General features: G+C 45.0%; 1 protein-coding gene across 5 annotated transcripts in view; it reads left to right on the top strand.

The window, feature by feature from the left end:
- The window catches only part of TTC1 (tetratricopeptide repeat domain 1), a 50,415-nt gene that overhangs the window by 22,064 nt on the left and 7,371 nt on the right, over positions 1-20,980 (top strand). For 3 of the 5 annotated variants that reach the window (XM_010950309.3, XM_074361024.1, XM_074361025.1), the window contains exons 4-8: positions 391-503; positions 3,584-3,620; positions 7,832-7,980; positions 10,236-10,290; positions 19,467-20,100. In XM_010950309.3, coding sequence (XP_010948611.1) covers positions 391-503; positions 3,584-3,620; positions 7,832-7,980; positions 10,236-10,290; positions 19,467-19,600 — 488 coding nt within the window. In that variant the 3' untranslated portion in view covers positions 19,601-20,100. Of the gene's footprint in view, positions 1-390; positions 504-3,583; positions 3,621-7,831; positions 7,981-10,235; positions 10,291-19,466; positions 20,101-20,980 lie in introns of those variants that run through there. The other 2 variants (XR_012505726.1, XR_012505727.1) reach the window with 1 other exon arrangement.

The following is a 20,980-nucleotide window of genomic DNA, read 5'->3' on the forward strand; positions in this document are numbered from 1 at the left end:
TTTTCTCTTTTAAGGTGTTTAGTCAGCTACTGATTTTTACATTGTTGCTTTTAGCTCCATAAAATGTCCCTCCAGACATTTCCTGGAAACAGTTTTAGCCAGGTTGACTCCATGAAAGCACGCTGTCTTTAATGAAAATATATACATAGGATTTTTTTCTTCCTCTCAGGGCATTAAACCCAGATTTTATTCTCTTTCATCTGTCCAGTTCCCTAGTTCCCTTTCAAAAAACTTACTAAATTGATAAACCACTTGAAAGGTAAGCGTTAGAGCATTTTATTGGAGACCTTTGTCCCGTGAATGGAGAGCTACGCCTTGTGAGACCCTTTGGAATACAGAGATACCAGGAGTGAAGTCATAACGATCTCTCATATTTTACCTTATCCTCAGATTATATGGAAGCCGAAAGTTCTTACAGTCAAGCCCTTCAGATGTGTCCATCCTGCTTCCAGAAAGACAGGTCTATTCTGTTTTCAAACAGAGCTGCTGCAAGGATGAAACAGGTATGTACCTTTGACCTTTCCTTTTTAAGAAGCACGTGAACTTGCAGTGTTTTCGTAGGCTAGCTTCTCTCCAGAAACAAGCACAGAGACTTCAAAGCTGCTGCCTCTCTTGTCCTGCCCACACATTACCCTGATGTAAAGGGCACAGGCAGGATAGAAAAATATTTTGAAAAACTTGAGTCGGATTACTGTTCACATTCCTCATTAAAGTGGCTGAGTGAACACTTTCATGGAAGGAAGCTGGCAAAGTTTCCACCAAACTAGGGCAGGTTAGTGAAGCAAAGAGCCAAGTAGCGCATGGCCTGGAACAGCTGATAGCTGCTTATTCTAGGCCTCTGGGATTCCAGATAAAGACTCAAAGGGTCAGGAAACACTAATTAAAAGTCTGGACTTCAAGGTGCTTATTCCTGAGATTCTGTTTTTCTCAGAAAAGTATGGACACAGGGAAACATCCAAGAGTTGGGCGGAGAGGTACCCTTAAATGCAAAATGGGTGTCAGGGAAAGTTCAGAAGTATTTTGTAAGTCCAGAGGACTGAGAACCTGGTATAGCAGGGTGAATGTAGAGTAGATAAGAGTGCAGTTATATTTGTTTGCTGTTGTGTTGGTCTTAAAAGTTAGATTTGTTGTGGTTTGTCTGATATTCCTGTTTAGTTAACGTGGTAAATCTTGCTGGACAGAAATGATGAGAATTTGAAAAGAAAAAATTACCACTTGTTTAACTGTGGCTACTAATATTCAAAACACAAAGTGTAGGGTTTTTTTTCAACACACCTTTAAGCGACCACGAAGCCAGCCCAGTATTAAGTGAAGTGGTTTTCTGTCTGTCTGTTTAGATCAGGTATCCATGTCTCTTTCTTTTTGACGTTGCCTGAATTTCACTAGTGCCTCTACCAGAGTCACCTAGTATGACCAGCTTTTTTTTAAGGGTGTGGGGGGAGGTGCTTGGATGTTTAGACATGCAGAAAGTCTTTTTTTTTTAATCCAAATTTATGTTTTATTATTGGATTCACTCTCCAAGGTGAAAATGTTTTTAGAATGATTGATGTGGCATCATGGGAGAAGGAATAACTCTATAGTATACAAGCAGACATTTTGTATTAGAGGTTCTAAAGCAACTATTTTAAGTTTATTTAAAACAGTATTCATTAATATATTTTGCCATCGATCAGAATTCACAGCCAACACCTTTTACATTTAGCTGGAAAATTCTGATCTTTTGCTTTTGCCTCTGAGACATCCTGCCACGTTCTTAGGCTAGAAGTTGTCATTGTGAAGTGGAATCAGGGATACCTTCAATATCAGAGAAAATGTACCATGCTCATCTGGCTCCTGGGATTTGGGGTTCTTTGTTCCCACGATTGCCGAGTTAACGGTGTTGCTAGGGATGGGCTAACGTAATCAATTGGTTCTTGAGTTAGGAAAATGTATGGCCTTGCTAGTCTTTTGCCTGTCACATCTGAAAAGAACTCAAAAGACTTCTGTGACTGTTTCCTGTACATAGGATAGGTTTGTTAGTGGGGTTTTTCGTTTGTTCTTTTAACTTGCATTCATAATATTTTAAGAAGATTCTAAAATTATAGACTTGGAAACTTCAGGATTAATGCACTGAAGTGATTTAAGGAGCATATTCTGAGTTTGGGAAGGTGATGGGTTAACTGCTTAAGTTTCTGAAAGGCAGGTATGCGGCCTCAGCACCCCTGACTTGGGTGCGCCTGGCCAGGCTTTCTGTTTCATGTGTGAGAGGGCAGAGGCAAACTGGAGTTAGGGCAGAGTTTCATTTCAGCTGTAGGCCAGGCTACACAAGAGAGCAGCCAAAGCCCTAAAAAAAAAATAAGCTCTAAAAATAGTTTCTTAGGGGCACAGTGGATACCACCCCCAACATTTATACACATAAATTGTAAAGATTTACTCCTATTTCAGAAACTTTAAAATATGAAATTGTGTGTCTTAGATTTATAGGACTCTGATAAGTCTGGAAAATATGGACTTACAGATTTCTTTACCACAGGACTTAGAGCTTTTAATATGTGAATTGCTTGATAAGCATTGGGAGAGATAATATAGTTAGTGTTTCCCAGATGACTCGAACCTTTTTTGCTTATTGTGGGTAAAATACACATGACACAAAATTGACCATTTTAAAAGTATACAGTTCAGTGCCAGTTAAATATGTTCACGGTGTCATCACCACTGTCTGGTTCCAAATTTTTTTTATGACCCCAAAGAAGACCCACGAAGCAGTCACTCCCCATCCTTGGAACTGTTTTTGATTGACTCCTTAAACACACTTTGGTCAATGTTCTAAAATGCTCCGCAAAATAATTGATGCTTGTTACAGTAGCTGTTACTGAAATATTGAGCATTTATTTGAACTAACATTTCTGTAACATTGTAGAACATTTCTAATTTGGGGGAAATAGACATTTTAGAGTTTAGAAAAGTTAAGCAACAGATCAGTGTCAGGGCCAGATCTAGACTCTAGCTCTTTTGGTAGCCAGTGTTCTTTCCACTGTGCTGTGCTTCTCCGTTCAGCAAGCTGAATTGGTTAGATATCTTACTTGGCGAATTGTTTTGTAGTTTTGTTTCCTTATTGGATAATTTAAGGTTCACAACTGAGACCACATAACAAGTCATACTGTGTTTGTAGATGGACCATCTTTATGCTTTCTGGAAGATACCGCTTTGGATGTGCTATATAACAGCTAGCCAAAGAGGAGGGTTATTAATTCAGTTATTCACTTATCAGTCATCTGCCCTGTGTATTGACTACAAAATTTTCTCAGTGTCAACATTCTAAGGTAAAGTATCTTGCAAATATAATAGGTCAGTTACAACAGTCTTTAAAGATATGTGAGGAAGAAGCTACTTGAATAATTTGTTGCCAGGAGACTTTGAAGTCAGAGCTGTCACCATAGTTTGAATTTTAGCTTGGAAGTACCATGCATGTTTCGGCGTGATTTCTTTGAAAGGCACTCTGCATCTCCATAAGCAGTTGTTAATGATCAGCTTATGTCATTGAGCCTTTGGGCTGTTGAGACAGATCTAGGGTGACACATATTAATGGTCTGTTTCTTTGTAGGACAAGAAAGAGATGGCCATCAGTGACTGCAGCAAAGGTACAACTTTTTGGTCTTGTTACATGTTAACATACAAGAGCATGACCTCTAGACAAGCCAATCAGGTGTGCACTTGTACACATGGACCCTTCTTCTGGGGCCGATAAAGAAGAAACTTTCAGCTTTCTAGAGGTACTGCACAGTAGTCATCTTTGTGTAACCATGCTTTTAAATGGATAATTCAGGTGGTTTATCCTGTACTAGTAAATATACAGAAAATAATTCAAAGCTTCCGTGGCCACAGAAACTCTTGGAACAGAATTAGCTTCCTGTCGTGTCCATATTACTCTCCTTTGAGATTGAAACTGAAGATCCGAGCTGCCACTGGGGCATCTGGATCTGTATGTTCAGAGTGGCAGCAGGGGGCGCAGTTTCTTTTAGGGAATTGCTGCTCTAGTTAGAGGCAGTCATTCGTCCAAACCTTGCCATCATTTTAATTATCCTTTCAAGCTCCACACAGTGAACCGAGCCTTTGCTGTCTGATACCTGAGTTCCATCATGGCCTTTCATCCCAGCAACTAATAGAGGCACCCCCGGACGTCGGATCACTGTTGTTTTTTTCAAAAATTTCCTGATAGGCCAGTCAGTTGTCTTACCTTTATAACCTGCGTGGTGTGGAGAACACACATGATCACTTTCCCTTCTGTCTTGCTAGTCTATGAGTTTTTCTAGCTAATTACTACTTTTGTAATTTATGTTTTTTCTTTTTTCCTCCTTTGGATAAGATTTTCTCTGAGAGCACTCTATAGTTAGAAAGAACCTTATATATTATCTAATCCCACTCTCAGACCAAGCGTAAATTCCCTCTTCTATTTTGTTTTTGGTTGTTTTTTTTTTTTGTTTTTTTTTTTTACATTAATTAGTTACCCTATCTCCTGGATTTCTTTTCTTTATGCTGGGTGTTTCTTCAGAGTACCTGAATGAAGCTGTTGCTGCGTTAGAATCTAGCAGACTGCTTCTGACCCATTACTATCTTGGGCTGGATCTAATTCTGAATGTACTGTTTTGTTTGGAAGAAAGTGTTTAACCTTAATCTGTGTGACGTGTGTGGGTTTAAAGAGTTTAAATTAGGAGCAAGCTGCTGATTTTCCGAGTTTTTTTCTCTGTAACCAAATGTTGAGAAGATGCCTTGTGAGCCTGATGAGCAGGGTGTACACTAGGAAACAGAGTTTATTTCTAGCTGTAGCCCTCAGTGTAGGAGGCTTACCAAGAAAGTGAGAGGAGGGAGAGGACAGTGTTTCCAACCACAGTGTCTACCAGATTTGTTTTTGGACTTGGTTAAGCCAGCATTCGTGTGCTTATCCTTAGCTGTTATGGGCTGCGTGTATGGAACCAGAGGCAAAATACATCGACACTAGTATGGTTTATTTGTATTTAGGACCTTTCTCCTCCCCTCTAAACACGTACACACGCCCACTCAGTGCATAAACCTTGGCAAAGGGCTTGGCTGATTTTTGAGGTCATATTTGGAGCTCATTGCTGCTAGTCACGTGGAACAATATTTCATGCCACTCACCCTGGGCCTTTCAGCCTTGGCGTAAATAAAGCTTAAGTTCATTCTTTTTATATGGATTAAGAAAGAAAATCACAAGTTAGAGTGGTAAGTTGACTTTAGAGATTTTTATACAGGAATCATGGGAGAGGTTCTTTCTCTTCCATACATACTTGCATTGTTAGGAGCTGTCCACCAGTTGAGAAGGGGGTGGTATCTGAGTTAAAATGTAAATTAGGGCGTTCAGGTTTTTAGCAGGGATAGTAGAGGTCATTGGCGTATTTTTCTTATAGATATTATGATGTTGTAATTGGGAATATTTTAAGAGAATATGATATGCTGGACCAAGGGGAGGTTGAAAACGAGTGAAGTTGAAATGTTGAGGTTGGGTTCTTTCAGAGACTCTTCTCCTGAACAGTATCCCCGTCCACCTGCTGTGCCATTTCTCTGGTCCGCTTCTCTGACAGATTGCCTGTACTTAGGTGTCTGCTTATGTCTTCTCCCGTTCTCTCCTCACATGTCCTTTGGGCTTCTTTTTCGTCCACACCCATGAAACCCATCTTATAAAAGTGAGCAGCAGCTTCCTCTTGCTCCGTAGTTGCTTCTCTATCCTTAACTTTCTTGACCTCCCAGGAGTGTGTAATGTAGTGTGTCATTCGTCATTTTTTTTTTTTTTTCTGTTTCATTAGCTCTTTCTTCTTACTCTCTTTTGCTGGCTTCTCTGTCAGCCTCGTCATTTTAGAAGTTCCTAGATCTTCATCTGTAGGGCCCTCTTCTTTTTTCTCTGTATTTTTTCCCTGTGTGATCTCACCAGCTCTGAAACTTTGACCATCTGTATGCTGCAGTTTACATCTTCAGCTGTGCCCTGTTGCCTGGAGCTTGTTTCTGCTGCAAACTTGACATCTCCTCTGGGATGTCTGGTAGGCGTTCCGGATTTAACGTGCTCAGAACAGACTCTGGTTCCTCCCCGACCCCCATGCATGCAGGCACACACAACTTGCAGTTATTTTCAGTTTAATGAATGTCATTATAATCCATTTACTTGCTGAAACTAAAGCCTTTGGAGTCATCCCTGATTGTTCTTTGTTCACTCCACATGGCTTAATTAGCAAGTCCTGTGGGCTCTGATTCAAAGATGGTTCCTTAATCCGGCCTCTTCTTTCCATCCCCACTCTCACCAGCTTAGCCAGCATCATCTCTCACCTGGACCACTGCACTGACCTCCCAGCTGTCTCACTGCTATCAGTTGTCCCCTCCACACTACAGCCAAAGTGATCCTTAAAGTGTAAGTCAGATTGTATCTTTAATCTGCTTGAAACTGATCCAGTGGCTTCTTATCACACTTAAGAAAAAGTCCATGTTCCTTTCCCTGGCCAGCAAGGCCTCCATGGCCTGGTTGCTGCGTCTGTCTTCGCCCTCATCTCTTCCCCAGCCCCTGCCTGGCCACCAACATGGCGAAGTTATTCTTGCTTTAGAGCCTTTCTTCTTACTAGCCCTCTTCCAGTGCACTCCTCCGCTTTTCAGATGGCTGGCCTCCCTCAGATATTCCCTTTTCATATTCTTTGACCACTCTCTAAAGTTACCTTATTCCCCTCTTTGCTTGAATTTACATGACCTTGTTTCGTTTTTCTCCATAGCACTATAACCATCTGAAATTACTTGTGTGCCATCTGCTCTTGCCTCCTAGAGTAGCTTAAAGCTTCATGAGAACATGGACCTTGTGTGTTCTGTTTACCATTATACTCCAAAGATAACACCACGTTAGGTACTAAATAAATAGTTACTGAAAGTATGAATGCATTTTTTAAATGAGTATATCATTTAGAAAGGAAAAAAAAAAGTTCTATTGCTTCCTAACAGAAAAAGAAACAACTCAAAAAGGAATAGAAAAGTGCTGTATACTTGAACCAAAGCACAGGCACAGGATTATTAGAGGGGCACTTGTTAGATGAAGGGAAGGATGTTATGCACCAGTGACATAAAGGTGTTGGAGCAGGAGTTTCAAGGAACAGTGACAAATTAGCCAAAAATGTAACCTCAGTAGTCATGGCATGACCTCAGTAGTTGAGGCCCAGAAAAAGGAGAATGCTGGCAGAGTTGACCGCCAAACTGTTCTCACTCAACTCTTCATAACTTGTCCCTTCAAATTCCCTCTTGCTCTTTCGCTGTGCACTCGAGCTCTGTGTTCTGGCCTGTTCTAAAGTGGGTGAAGGAAAAGTATGTGGAAACCAGGCGTTGGGGTATAGACCAGGTTTTGGTAATCTACAGCCACAAGCCAAATGCAGCTTGTGTGCCAACTGCTTTTATTACAGCCCGCAAGCTAAGAATGGTTTTTACATTTTTAAATGGTTGGAAATAAAATCAAAAGAGAAATGGTTTTTCAGGACACATGAAAATTATGTGACATTCAGATTTCGGTGTCCATAAATACAGGTTTATTGTGATGCAACCACCCTTATTCGTGCAGCGTCTGTTCTTGCTTTCGTGCTATAGTAGCAGAGTTCAGCAGTTGTAATAGAAACAGTCTGTCTCACAGAGCCTAAAATCTTGAGTATCTGCCCTCTACAGGAGAAGTTTGGCAACCCCAGCTATAACCTCTGACAAATGACTCTTCCTTATAGACCAATGGAAAATGGTTAATAAAGAAACTTGGTGTGGCTGAGAGTGTATAGGACCTTTTTCCTCATGGTAACTAACAATTATTTCTTCTGTTTTACAGCAATTCAGTTAAACCCCAGCTACATCAGGGCAATACTGAGGAGAGCGGAGTTGTATGAGAAAACCGACAAGCTAGATGAAGCCCTGGAAGACTATAAATCCATATTAGAAAAAGATCCATCAGTACATCAAGCAAGGGAAGCTTGCATGGTAAACCTCATTTTTTTAAAAAATATTTTCTCTTCTATTCCCTGTGTTGCTACTCAGTGAATCTTAAATAATCCTTTGAGACACAACTACATTCCATTTCTGTGCTTTTGAAAAGCTTATTAAAATAATATGGGAGATAGAACTTCGAAGTGGTGGCCACAGACCTTCTCTGACCATGTACCGTTTAATCCTCATCCTAAACCTTTGGCCTCCAGGGTTGACAAGAACTTTATTTCACGGCTGAACTAGGGAAATCTTGCCTGCTGGTAGTTGTGTAGGTTAGTTGAGAGTGAGTCTTAGTATCACAGGTGTTAAACCTCTGGTTTTCTGTCCATCCTTTGCCTTACTTAGTCACCAGGTTTCTAGTCATTGTCACATGCCCAGTACATTTCCGGTTGAATGTATCCTAAACTAACCTTCTTAATCTTTCTTAAAACAACTCTTGTTCTTGTCCTTGTCACTAAAACTCATTTTGCTTCTAAACGTCATAATATTCGTATGTCGATTGTAAATTAGCTACATGTTACTGGTTTTCCTCCCTTAAAAAATAACTTGTGCTTTTACCTTTAGCACTACTCTCTGGTTGTCTCTAATGTGCAGAGCAGTGTCTGTTCTAAAGACGCTACAGAATTAGGTGTGTATATGTTATTGCCCCAATATAATAGATGTTCAACTAAGTTTGAGAAACACTGGCTTTCACTAAACAGGTTTCCGTGCTGCCAGACTTTCCCAGAGGGTCATTAGGATGGAGAGTTCTGTCCTGGAAGCCATTACGCAGTGGAGAGACAGGCCAGCAGGCAGGAGTGGGGAAGCTACAGGCCTGTTTTACTGAAACCAAACTTTTTGGCTCTTTTTTTAATTGAGGCCACTTGCCAACATTTAAAAATGGAAAGATTTTACTAGATAAAAATCTAAGCCGGACTCCTCTTAAAAATTAGATGTGGACATGCTGGCCCCTTCTTGAATTCCCGCACGCTGGCCTTCGGCTGGAGCTCTCCAATTCCACCGCTGAGCCACACCACCCACTATTGCCTTACAGCCATTCCATTACTTACTTACATTTCCTGTCTGGCCCCTGAGGGCATCTCAGCCCCTGCCGTACAGGATTTCTCATTTCTTTCTTGGGACTGTGACTCCACCAAGCAGACCTGAGAAATGTTGATGCATCTCCCTGCACTAAGATCCTAGGTGGTTTGGGTTTTATTTTACGGTGAATTCCTTCAGTAATAACAGATCATTTATTTACCTAGAAATGGAATAGGGAGAAAGGCTCGTTCGGGTAATTAGAATTCATACGCAATTTGAAAGCAGTTTTAATCCTTTATCTGACTTTTAACATATCTCCGAATGGTGTTAGGATTAGCTTAAATTTGACATGAGGAAAGGGAGCAGAGTTCTTAAAATCTTGCCTAAATTCTCGGTAGCCTTTATCCTTGTCAAATTAGTTTTAAGCTTTCTGTGAAAGGGAGCTTGTTATTAAAGCTAGTTGGTATATGCATAATGAGTTTATTTTACTTTGAATTATTATAACTGAGTTATTTTTGGAACCCCAGACTACTTGGGACCACTTACAGAGCAAAAAGTGGCCACAGAAGACTATTCTAGATGGGTGGTGCTCAGCTGGAGGTGGTCTGGTTCCCAGGGACATTTGGCAATGTGTAGGGACACTTTGTCACGACGGGGAGGGTAACTGCTGGCATCTAGTGAGGAGAGGCCAGGAATACTCTAAACATCCTACAATACACAGCACAGCCCCCCTGCTGAAATACTGCCAAGGCTGAAAAACCCTGAACTAGACGATCATTAGGAACTTCCAATATCGATCTGATGCTTCCTCAACACATGAGCTTATATAAAGAAAGGACTTCAAGTCAAAAAATACAGATGGGCAAAAACCATAAACATCACTCGTAATCCCACCACCTAAATACACCGCTATAAACATGTGGTGTGTATCCTTTCAGATGTGTGTGTGTGTGTGTGTGTGTGTGTGTGTGTGTGTGTTTTTCTCCAGTTTTTTTAATTGAGGTCCTCCATGAGCCCCTGTGCCGAGGACTGGGCATGTGGCATTGAACCAGACAAAACTCCTGTCTTCCTGTAGCTCGTCCACAGGTAAATGCTGGCTTTTTCTTTATGTAATAGGATCATATATATGTACCTAACCCGATCTCATTTTCTAGGTTTTTAGTGTTTCTCAAATTCAAAATAAAACCAAAGGATTTTCACAGTCCATGTTTCTGTGCTTTTTCCCTCAGAGATTACCTAAGCAAATTGAAGAACGTAATGAAAGACTGAAGGAAGAGATGCTGGGTAAGTCTGCTTCCCTTACTTTCTCCTGACTGTAAATAGAAATAGGCAGGAAGCCAGGGGTGGGGGGCACCAGTGTTTTTATTCTCTAGAGGAGAACACAACAGTTAAAAACACTTTCAGGGCCCTTCTTTTAGTGTAGCCACCAATACCACAGGACTAGTGAGTTCTTAGCCATTTTTGACTCCAGAAGGAGCGATGTGGTTTAGAGTGGATATCAGCTTTTCAAAAGTTAAACTTCAATTTTGTTTTTCTTGAAAAGCTTTCCTGCCTTGAAGAATGCAAATATAATTCAACTCCCAACCTAGGGTAACACCAACCTCTATTTCAGATCATGAATTTCATTTTAAAAAAACAAAAAAACAGAACAGTTGAGTTTCTTCATTGAGTAAACAGCCTAAGGTTTTGGGTTCATCAGGATGCAGTGACTGATGGCACCGAGAGTCCCTTTAGTGCTTGAGAAGACATGAGAGGGCAGGAATTCATAATACATAGTAAAGGGGAGAAGACTGGGTAGAGGGCAGGGCAAATGGATTCAGCTGACTCGTGTTTTAGTTCTTGTATTTGTCAAAACTTTTTTTCTTTTTTTAATGGAGATACTGGCTGTTGAACCCAGGACCTCGTGCATGCTCCCAGAGCGATACCCTCCCCTCAAAGCATCTTTATAGTTGGAGTCAGAGAGCGCCTCTCATGAGCAGTCTGCTTGACTGAAAGGGCGTAAAGGTTCCTAGATGGAGACCTACCCAGCATATTCTGTTTTAACCTGTCTGCTTAAACCCCTGCTTGAGATCTGTATGTCCTTCCTTATGAATATTTGATTTCTGTCTTGTGAATTGCATTCAGTATATTGCAATCATACGGGCCTAAAGGAAAATCATTTAAAATAAACTGAGCCTGGCCATTCATGGCCTTTAGGCATGAGTATCTAGAAAATGAGACAAGTTTCCCAGATCACTCCGATAGCTGAGCAGATTGAGAAGAGGCCATTAACCTCGATGGTCCAGAGCCTTCTGGCCCCTGCTAGGTAAACTCAGACTCCAAGGAGAGCTGCTTCATGCCTGGGAGGTTTCTGGAGCCTTCTCCGGTTTTTCCAAAAGTGGCTCTTTCCCTAATTTACATCCTTAATTAAATTTGACACCATGTTTAAGCAGAAAAATTATCTTGGAGGTGCTTTTTCTTGAAAGAAGAGGGAATGGAGCATTTTCTCACCTATTTTAACAATGATGCTTTATTTTGGGGTGGGGGGAAGTATTTGCATTTAACTGAGCTGAATTTCATGCTGAAAGAGATGGCTTTGTGAATGACCACTGTGGATTTGGAAAGACACTTAGGCACTGGTCTCTAGGTCCTTTTTTTTTTTAATTTATTTATTTATTTATTTATTTATTTATTTATTTATAGCCAGTATGAAACTGTAAAGGGGTAGGTATTAAACTGAGTCATACTGCTGCTGCTGTCAGTTCCAGATGGAATGAAAACTTCCATCTGTCCTTGTCACTCTAACTTCTAATGAGCCAATGTTTCCTGTCTTTGGGCTTTGAGTTTTACTTACATTATTCCTTTCATTTGAAATACTCAAGTTGAATTCATTCCCTCAGTTGCTTCTGTAATAAATTCTCCTTCCATCTGACTTAAACAGCTTAAATTGCTTGGTAAATAAATATGTCAGTTGTTACGCATCAGTAGTTTGAATGGCTGGACTCTGTTGTTTTCCTGATGAATGTAAAGATCACGAGTAAAATACGGCTTCTAGGTGTTACCCGTCATAGGAGAGCCTTAAAGGGAGGAATCCCTCTCTGCGTGGACTCTCAGCCCCACAAGAGCTTTCTGGTGTCCGCCCCTCCTCGTTGCAGATGACCTGGCTTTGGTTCATGTGCTGTGAGTTCCTTGGAGGACAGTCCCTCCAAATGCAGAGTGATGTCATGTCCTTAGAAGCTGTGAGCTGGCTTTTTGCAGTGGAGTGCATGGTTTTTAGTGCTAGTTTCTCTGGGAATGATGGCTTCTACTGGAAGACAGGCAGTTAAAGATACAGAAAACTGCTTAATACCATTTGTCTTTGACATTTACGAAGTTATGTGATTATGTCACAAAATGAGATTGTGCTTAGGTTTGTTCAGTCATCTTTGACTTGCTTTTTCTTTTTATAACCTGACTTCCTCTTTGTTAGAAAGAAGAGCTACGTACCCGCCTCTTTGAGGGGAAGAAATCTGAATTGGAATTAGGAATGAGTATAACATACTTGCTTCTCTCTTCTTAGCCTGTGTTTTATAAATATCATCCTTAGAGCAGGAGTGGAGACCCTGGGAGGCCGTCAGTCATGGTGCTGCAGTCCTTGCCCATCAGAGAGGACGATCGTGTTGGCTTTAGATTTGAGGAAAGGGGTCAGTAACTGGAGTGTTTCCTTTTGTCCTTTCTCTGGGAAGAAAGTCTCTTGTTACACCCTGGCTGTAATAGCCAGGGAATAAAAGGTTTAAAGGACTTACGGGTGTGGTCAGTGGTGTGATGAGGTGGGAAAGAGGCCCTGGACAGAGAAGCCCAAGAGGCTCAGAGTCTTTTGAGCCATTGGTGGTACTGGTTATTGATTATTATCTGGCTTTGTTCAAATCTAGTGATTTTCACTTTTTGAACAGCAGAACTCCTTTTTAAAAAAAAAAAATTATATGAAACCACAATATAGAAAAAAAGAAGTGGTATTTTATTTGTATAAATTCAAATGTTTAGTGCTTATAATCAGGCAATTTTAAGGAACATAAAAATTTGAAATCAAGAGGGTTTAGGATGGCAGGCACAGCCTTATGAGTATCAATAGATCATTTATTTCTTTGTTTTGTTTTCACAGTGTTAAATTTTTTCTCACATAAATGGGTTTTAAAAAAAGATTCAAAGTAAAACTGATGAGACATTTTCAGATCCTTGAAGCTTCTCTGCTGGACTGTGGGTACTGATGACAGAGCCGTAGCGCACTGCTGTGTTTTCAGGAGTGTCTTGAGAAGCATGTCTGTTTAACCCTCTAGGGGAGAAGAGCCTTCCTGGGGTTGGGTTCTCTGCACAGGAGGTGGCGGAGATTAGCCACACCTCGCAGCTCTGCCGGGAGGGCAAGAGCTGTGTGCTTGGAGACCAGGTGATGGTGCTGACATAGGTCTCTGAACAAGTTTTGATTACAATTAGAAAAGAATGTGGGATCAAGACTTTTGCCATCATCATTTGCAGATTGTTTTATCCTATATCCTGGCCCAGCCATGAAACCTCAAACATGTGGAATTACCAAGAATCTGTATGTATATGCCTGTGGTTCTTCCTTGCTCTCTTGTCATCTTATGTCAAACTGTGAGATTGGAGATAAAGTTGTCTGCTTTCTCCAAAAAAATAACATGGACTGTTTTTCTACATCATCTTAGGAGGGACACTCCACCTGGGCAGCCTCATCCCGCTGATCACTAGAGAGGGATGTTTACAGTTAGTTTTTAACATCAGGCTTCTGATCGAGATCCCACTTGCCAGCTGCGAAAACAAGTTATCTTTTGGGGGTGGTTCTCAAAATACAGTGTCCAGACCAGCCTCATGTGAGAACTTGTCCAAAAAGCACGTTTTCCAGCCCACCCCAGGCTACTGAATCAGAAATCAGGGGTGAGGCCCCCCACTCTGAGTCTTAGCCGCCCCTCTAGGCTTTTCTGATGCACTCACTCAGGTTCATCTGCACCGATTTATGGATATGACTGGTGAGGAAGAGGGCAGCGCAGGCGCAGCCGGGAGCACTGAGGCAGGATGGGGTGTGGCCATCGCAGTGATAGGCAGGGGTGTGTTCAGCAGCTCTGCTTGGAGAGATCCCTGCTGAGCAGAGGTAGGCTTGTGTCTGAGTTTATCTTTCCCTCCTCGTGCCGTGGCTGCAGCAGAGAAAAAGTAGAAAGTAGACGTTTCAGAATGTGTGCTCTCCTCATTCACTAGGCTTGAGATGTGCGACAGCTCTCTGTGGCAAGCCGTCCCTCGCCTGCTTTCATTGCCAGTGTCTGTTCGGACAGGCTGCCACTGGAGAGGTCAAGGCAGCTCACTGCAGGTCGTTGCTGTTTGCCGAGTGGGTAGGGAAGACCACCCAGGTCCTGGGTGGGGGGTGTCCCGATAGCGTGTATAGTTTGTATTCCAACCATTCCATGAGATTTGCTCTTCCTGCCTCAGCCAAGAGCTGCCAGGTGGCTGTCCCGACCCGGGAAACCTAGAGCCAGGACAGGACACTCACTGATTTCCCCAGAGGACCCACAGCCATGGGCAGGGCGTGGCCCCAGCAACCCTGCCTTCCTGTCACTGGCATCCGATCCCTCCCGCTCACACAGGGGCCTTGGTCATCATCCAGCCCAGGTTTTCCATGTGGACTGTCCCTCCTTCCACCTTCTTGGAACATGTTTGTCATCTCCTGATTCCTGAAGTTCCTCAGGCGTTCACTCCTGGCCACTCGCATCCTTTTGTGAACTGAATTAAGAACCCTGCCTTTTTATGATCCACATTCAAGATACGGGCCTGGAAGTAATTTGTTCATTGTCATTGCAAGGATACGGCACATTCTTTCTCAGCTATTCTTGTGCATTATGTGCTTCTCCACTCTGCAAGTAGAAGGTTCTAGAATCAGTTCCCTTACTGAAGATTACAAGAAAGACTCAAAATTGTTACTGGTCCTTAAAACTCCTAAAGCCACACGTGTGGGTATGGAAATCCAGGGTTGTTTTTTCCCGTTTCTCTTCCTTCCGCCCTGCCTGGTGCTCATGACAGACTGTGCACATGCCGTGCCCTGTGCGCTGGCTGGCTCTGTGTTGTTGTCGCCCCTCGGGGGTGTGTGAGTTCTGGGTTTCCGGTTCCCTGCTGTTTGCTGCACTCCCTAGTCGCTCCTGTAGCTTCTGCTCGTGGGAGGATCACTCCTGCCACTTGGACAGTTCTTGGTAAGGCTTGTTTCAGCCTCTACTTTTACCCAGGAGCTAAAATAAGCATTTGAATTGGGTGTGAATTTTATCTTCTCTCTTCTGTGGTACCTCTTAATCTGCCTTTTGCTCAGAGGAAAGCAGGAGTCAGCCACATGGCTTAGTTTCCTGCCTCATAAGAGGAAATGCCATTTCAGGATTCTTTTGTATGCGTTTTGGTTTTCCAAGTAGGAGAAGGTCCCAAAGGACCTCTTGCATTGGGCTCAAACCCCAGTGGTCTTAGAGAGGTGGAGGCAGATGGCCTTCCTGGCTCTCCGCAAGGTAAACTGACTCCTGCACTGTCAGTATCTCCAAAGAGAAGTCACGCATAATGAGTCATTTGGATTAGCATGAGACGCTGTTGCTTGGAGGCACAGAAATTACTATTCATCAGAACGGGCATTAATCTCCAGTCACGACCATTCTTGTCTGAGCACAAGCAGTGCTGAACTCTTCTCTTTGCCATGAGATCTCGTCTGATGGATGAGATCCTGACGGTTTGGGCCCTGTGGACACGTCCAGGCTGAGTGCTGGTGCCAGATTTGCCACAAGTAGAAGTAAGGGAGCCTGACTGCTCACTGCCCAGGTCAGGGGAGGCGTAGGGTTTGGCAGGCGGTGGGAAGTGTGGCAGGTCGGCTCCTTTGGCAGATGACCCTGTCTCGGATACAGAGGTGCTGCTCTGATCTCTGAGCGCCCAGCCTGACTCTGGGCGGCAGCAGGAGAATCTGTTGAGTGTGTGACTGTGTACACGTGGTCTCTGCTGAAGGTGCTTCTCTGCCACCATCGTAAACAGTAAGAAGTGAGCTGTGCAGACACCAAAAACTTCTTGGTTCTACCTTAATGGTGTGCTCTGTCCTCTTAGTTCCCACTGGCCCCGTGCTGACTTCGGAGTATGTTTTGTTAGTTTGTTGTTACTGAAGTATAGTTGACTTACAGTATTGTATTAGGTTCAGGTGTACAGCATAGTGAGTCAGTATTTTTGCAGATTACACTCCATTTGAGGTTATTACAAGACAGTGGGTATAATTCCCAGGGACATCCGTGTTGCCTGTCTATTTTACATGTAGTAGTTTCTGTCTGTTAACCCCATCCCCTAATTTCAAAGCTGTTTTACCCAACACTGTAGACATCAGATGTTTGTTTAATGAAGAAATGGCCTCTTTCCCATTATGTTGCACTAACTTTCTGTCAGAACCACCTCCAGGCTCTCCTTCTCTTGTTCGTTTTTCACTTTGTCCCACAACATGATTAACCCTGAAAGCTACTCCCAAACCATCAGTGGGCTTCGCCCTGACACAGGAGCTGTAGACCTCTGGGCCCGGCTCACAAAGCCTGCCATCTGGGTCCTTCCGCCTCCCTGTCAGCCCATTGGACACACTTCCCACCCTTGCCTGCCTGTCTCCCTACATTTGCTCAAACCACCTTTGCCCGCCCTGCGCACTCCCCCCATCCCAGATGGTTGCGGTCCTGTGTCTGCCTTGGTGGAGATTCAAATGCAGGCTCACACACAGAGCTCTGCCAGATGGGCCTCCTCCCTGCCCAGGCTGGAAGGGCTCTTCCTCTTACTGACTCTCCTAGCGTTTTATATCTCAGCCACATGTGAGCTGGCTTCTGCGTGTGTCTTCCAGCATATCTGAGCTTGTTTCGGTGTGAAGATCGTGTCCCATATCCTTGCATCCCCACCACACTTAGTACTTAGTACTTGGTTGTGCACTGAAAGGTGACCGCAGGTCTTCTCTAGCGTGGAGACGATTTAATCCTGCGTCTTTATTGGGTGTCTGCTACCTGCCAGGGACTTTATGGACGTTTTCTGTTTAGCAAGCAGAACTTCCCGTTGGCCGTTTGCTGTTCTGGAGATCATGGACTGTTGTGGAGTGTTACCAAGGCAGAGATACAAGAATAGAAGGAGAAAGAGTGATGCCATGTGTGTTAGGTTGGGACCTTGGAGAAACAGAAGCCATGCTTGGATTAGAAATGCAAGATGTTCATTGGGGAAACACCTGCAAGGGACCGTGAGGCCATGGGCGGCAGCTGGAGGTGGGAGGGAGCCCTGTAGGATCCCTGCGGAGGAGACGGGGGTTGTGGTTGTCGGAGGCCTGGGCCGCGGTATAGTGCCAAGGGCTTCTCAGCAAAGCCACCGGGGAGCCAGAGTTACCTGTGAGAGGAGTCCCTGTCCTGTCCCCTCCGTGCTTGGCCGGTGCCTGGGAGCAGCCGTGGGACGCGCAGCAGCCGTGCTCCCTGCATCTGGAGAAGCACGTGCTCGTGACGGCCGCTCCATGCCAGCAGCCGAGCTGGAGCTCACGGCTCCTCGTGGTGGGCAGGTCTGCAGCCAGTCAGGCACAGTGAGGCCTGCAGAGCGCCCCACGCTCCCTCTCCGTCTGCAGTTTGAGTGTCTGTGCCCGTGCTTTGTGGCCGTCTCCAGGCACAGTGGCATCCTCCCCATCCTCAGAGCACGTGGAGCCTCGTCTCTGCTGAGACCCCTCCTCACACCCCTGAGGGCCTGAGCGCTCCTCTGGGCTCACCCCAGCCTTGTGTCTGTCTCCCCAGCAGACTGTGAGAGCATCTCGAAAGCCAAGAATAACTTGTACCCTTGAGACCCCGGTGCCTCACATGGCAGACACCAAATAAACGTATGTTTGCACTTCAGCCTGTTGTCTTGGCAGTGGAGGTGGGCCCGGCAGCGCCCCCTCCTCCCAGGCGGGGCCGGAGGCGCGGCGCACAGTCGGTGTGGCCCCGAGACAGAGGCTGCTCCTGCGGGGTGCGGCGTGAGCGGCCCAGGAGGCTCACTGTCGCCTCGTTCCCTCCGTGTCAGGAGGGCCGGTGCCCGTGCGGCAGCGGCGAGTGGGGCTTACTGGGTTTTAAATGCCTGCTTCTCCCCTGTCCTCTTTCCCCGGCCGCACGGCACGCTGCCGGTTCTGGCCAAGTCACGCTTCCCTAGGGAGGCCCTGTCGTTCCTGGCTTGCCGTGGTCCCCACCCACGCGTCCGTCTAGCTGCAGCCTCTCCGTGCCGCCACCTGTGTGCGGGGACGGCGTCAGTGCCAGGGATCGTCCCCGTCAGCAGCACTGAGTGTGTGTCCGGGTTTACGTTTGGGAAGCGTGCCTGGAGAGCGGTCGGTCTCGGTTTAGGGAGCTTTCTCAGAACGTGATGAGCTTCTGGGGGCTGAGTCTTCAACTGAGTCCCAAAGCTCTCTCCGAGAGTTACTAGGAAAGCCCTTGACATTTGAAGGCCATGTGTCCTAAGTTTTTGACCTGGGGTTTACTTCAAGGTGGGAGCCTCAGAGGGACAAAGCTGCTAACGAGGGTAGGTGGGAAGGAACCTGCAGTTCTGATGGTCAGGGGCTTCTTTCCTTTTTACCCACAGAAGTCCCCATCTCCACTGGAAGCAGACCTGCAAGAAAAATAAGAACAGTTTAGAAACGGTTGAAATATGTATTCTCCCATCCTAGCCACAATTTTCCAAAACTCTCTTAGTTTCAAATATTCCATCCTGTTGCCCCACCAATCCTTAAAATCTCTGAGATGTCCTGGAATCTCCAACTTTTATATAAACTCCGTGGACCTCTAGTTATGTCGAATCAGCATAAAAATCCATGGTTATACTGTGTATCTTAATTTTGGCTTCATGAATTGAACTCACCTGGTGATGAATAAATACAGCCTGAAACTCGCGGGGAGGAGACTGGGCTGCTGAGGGTAGCGGTGCTGTGCACGTGAATCAGATCTCCTGTGTCCCGAGAAATGACGAGTCTGGGGTAGAAGCAGGGCTGTGCTTAGAAAAGCGGGAGGCTCTTGAGTTTGAACCCAGGTCCAGTGGAATCAGAGTCGGCAAGTGGCTCTGCTGTTCCGTGGAGGAGAGATTTGGAGGGACCTCCACCCTCCCCGCCAGGCAGCGGGGCCTGGCCTTCCGCCTGCAGGAGCGGCTGTCCCCGGGGGCCCGCCGCTGGTCCTGGCGCCCGTGGCCCTGGCGGCCCTGGCCAGGCTGGACAGGGCGCTTTGCCCTCCCAGGAGGGCTCCCTCATATCATCTGCTCAAGCAGCGGCGCAGGGTGGAGGGCCCTGAGGTGACTGCAGTGCTGAGGGCAAACTGGGGGCCGAAGTTTGCATGATTTTAAAAGCAGGAGTTTTTTAGCTGCAGAGAGATACCCTTTCTGTGTTGTAACCAGACAGTAAGGCAGGGTCGATGGGGATCGTTCTGCTGACCATATTTATTGCAGTTTCTGCTTTTACATTGCAGGTAAACTAAAAGATCTCGGGAACTTGGTTCTCCGGCCTTTCGGACTCTCCACAGAAAATTTCCAGATCAAACAGGATTCCTCTACTGGCTCCTACTCCATCAATTTTGTTCAAAATCCAAATAATAACAGATAACAGAGATAACAATAGCTTTTAAAGCTGGCTTGGAAATTGTGTGCTGCTTGCTGTTAGCGAGGGGAAAGGCCCTAACAATGTTTAACTTTTAAAAGCATCTTATCTCCAAGACAGGCTATCCAGTAGAGCCCAGTGCTCCCTTCTGCTCCTTGTTTTATGATCAGGGCTAAATGCACTTCCTGTTGTAATGAGCCTAATTTGATTTCCATTTTAGGGTGGTGGCTGTGCAGCTGTTGCCCTGGTTCTGGCTGTCCTTTATTTTGTCCAGGAGAAAGCCTGCTTGTCGAGGCTCACCTTCCCCGAGCTCCTCAAAAACAAACCCAGCCAGAGTCTCCCAGGCCGAGCAAACCTGCCGGCCAGAGGCTGCCCAGCCACAGTTGGTGGGGCTCCCCCCTGCCGTCCCCTCTTCCCGATCACACACGCCGCCCAGGCTGCCATGTGCGGGCTCCAGCATCTCGTGATTTCCTCTGTGGTAATAAACGCGTTCTGTGATGGTCTGAGCTGGGTTGTGGATTTTGTCCCTGTGATGACAGCTCAAGAGGAAGGCGTTTCTAGCTTTAGGAGCGGTGTTGGTGTCCAGTGGTGTTATGGGGTGTGGCTGGATTCCACAAATCTTCCCCGTGTCTTAGTTTCCACCTTGAAGATGATCTTGAAGAGATGCCCGTTCTGCCATGCCCTCGAATTCAGGCACTCCGCCCCGCGCGCCGTCTCGGCCTCTCCAGGTTTGTGCGGGTGATTGACGTTAGTGGTTTTGACCAGGCGTCAACCTTAGTAATTTCAACTTAAAATGACTTTGTTCAGGAATGACGGTATGTGAACCCCCGAACAAAGCCGTGTCCTTTTAGACTACGTGGACCCAGGCGTTTCAGTGGCGGTAGGTTCTTTTTCCCTAGTCATGGCTGCTGGTGAAAAGCTTTCCGTTGTTACGGTTTGGATGTGCTTTGCCAAGCCTGCCTCTCAGGTCGAAATAAAATCCTTCATGCAGTTTATAGGGGGAAAGGAGAAAGGAGAAGGAGCGTGGTTACTTTGCTTTGCTCTGTTTATGATAAATCTGGCACCTGGTTTCCCCCGAAAGGTATGTGAGAAGTCACACAGGTGGTACAGAAACCTTGGCCGGAAGCCGTGCGGCCCAGCTGTCGGCGGTGCGTGCGTCCTGCGCGGCCTGGGTTCTGACAGCAGTTCTCAGGCCTCTTGATATTTACCATACTGGAAATTAAAGCTGAGAAATGTATTAAATACTTAATTAATTCGTTTAAAACTAACAAATACATTTTATGTTAATATGATAATCGTTTTAGAACAGTATCTTCTAAAAATCACATTTTAGTAAGAAGAGGGAATTTTTTTTTTACACAGTTTGCAGATCTCTCTAGTGTGTGG

Source organism: Camelus bactrianus, chromosome 3 (assembly GCF_048773025.1).
Source record: "Camelus bactrianus isolate YW-2024 breed Bactrian camel chromosome 3, ASM4877302v1, whole genome shotgun sequence".
In the NCBI taxonomy this organism is placed as follows: domain Eukaryota; kingdom Metazoa; phylum Chordata; class Mammalia; order Artiodactyla; family Camelidae; genus Camelus; species Camelus bactrianus.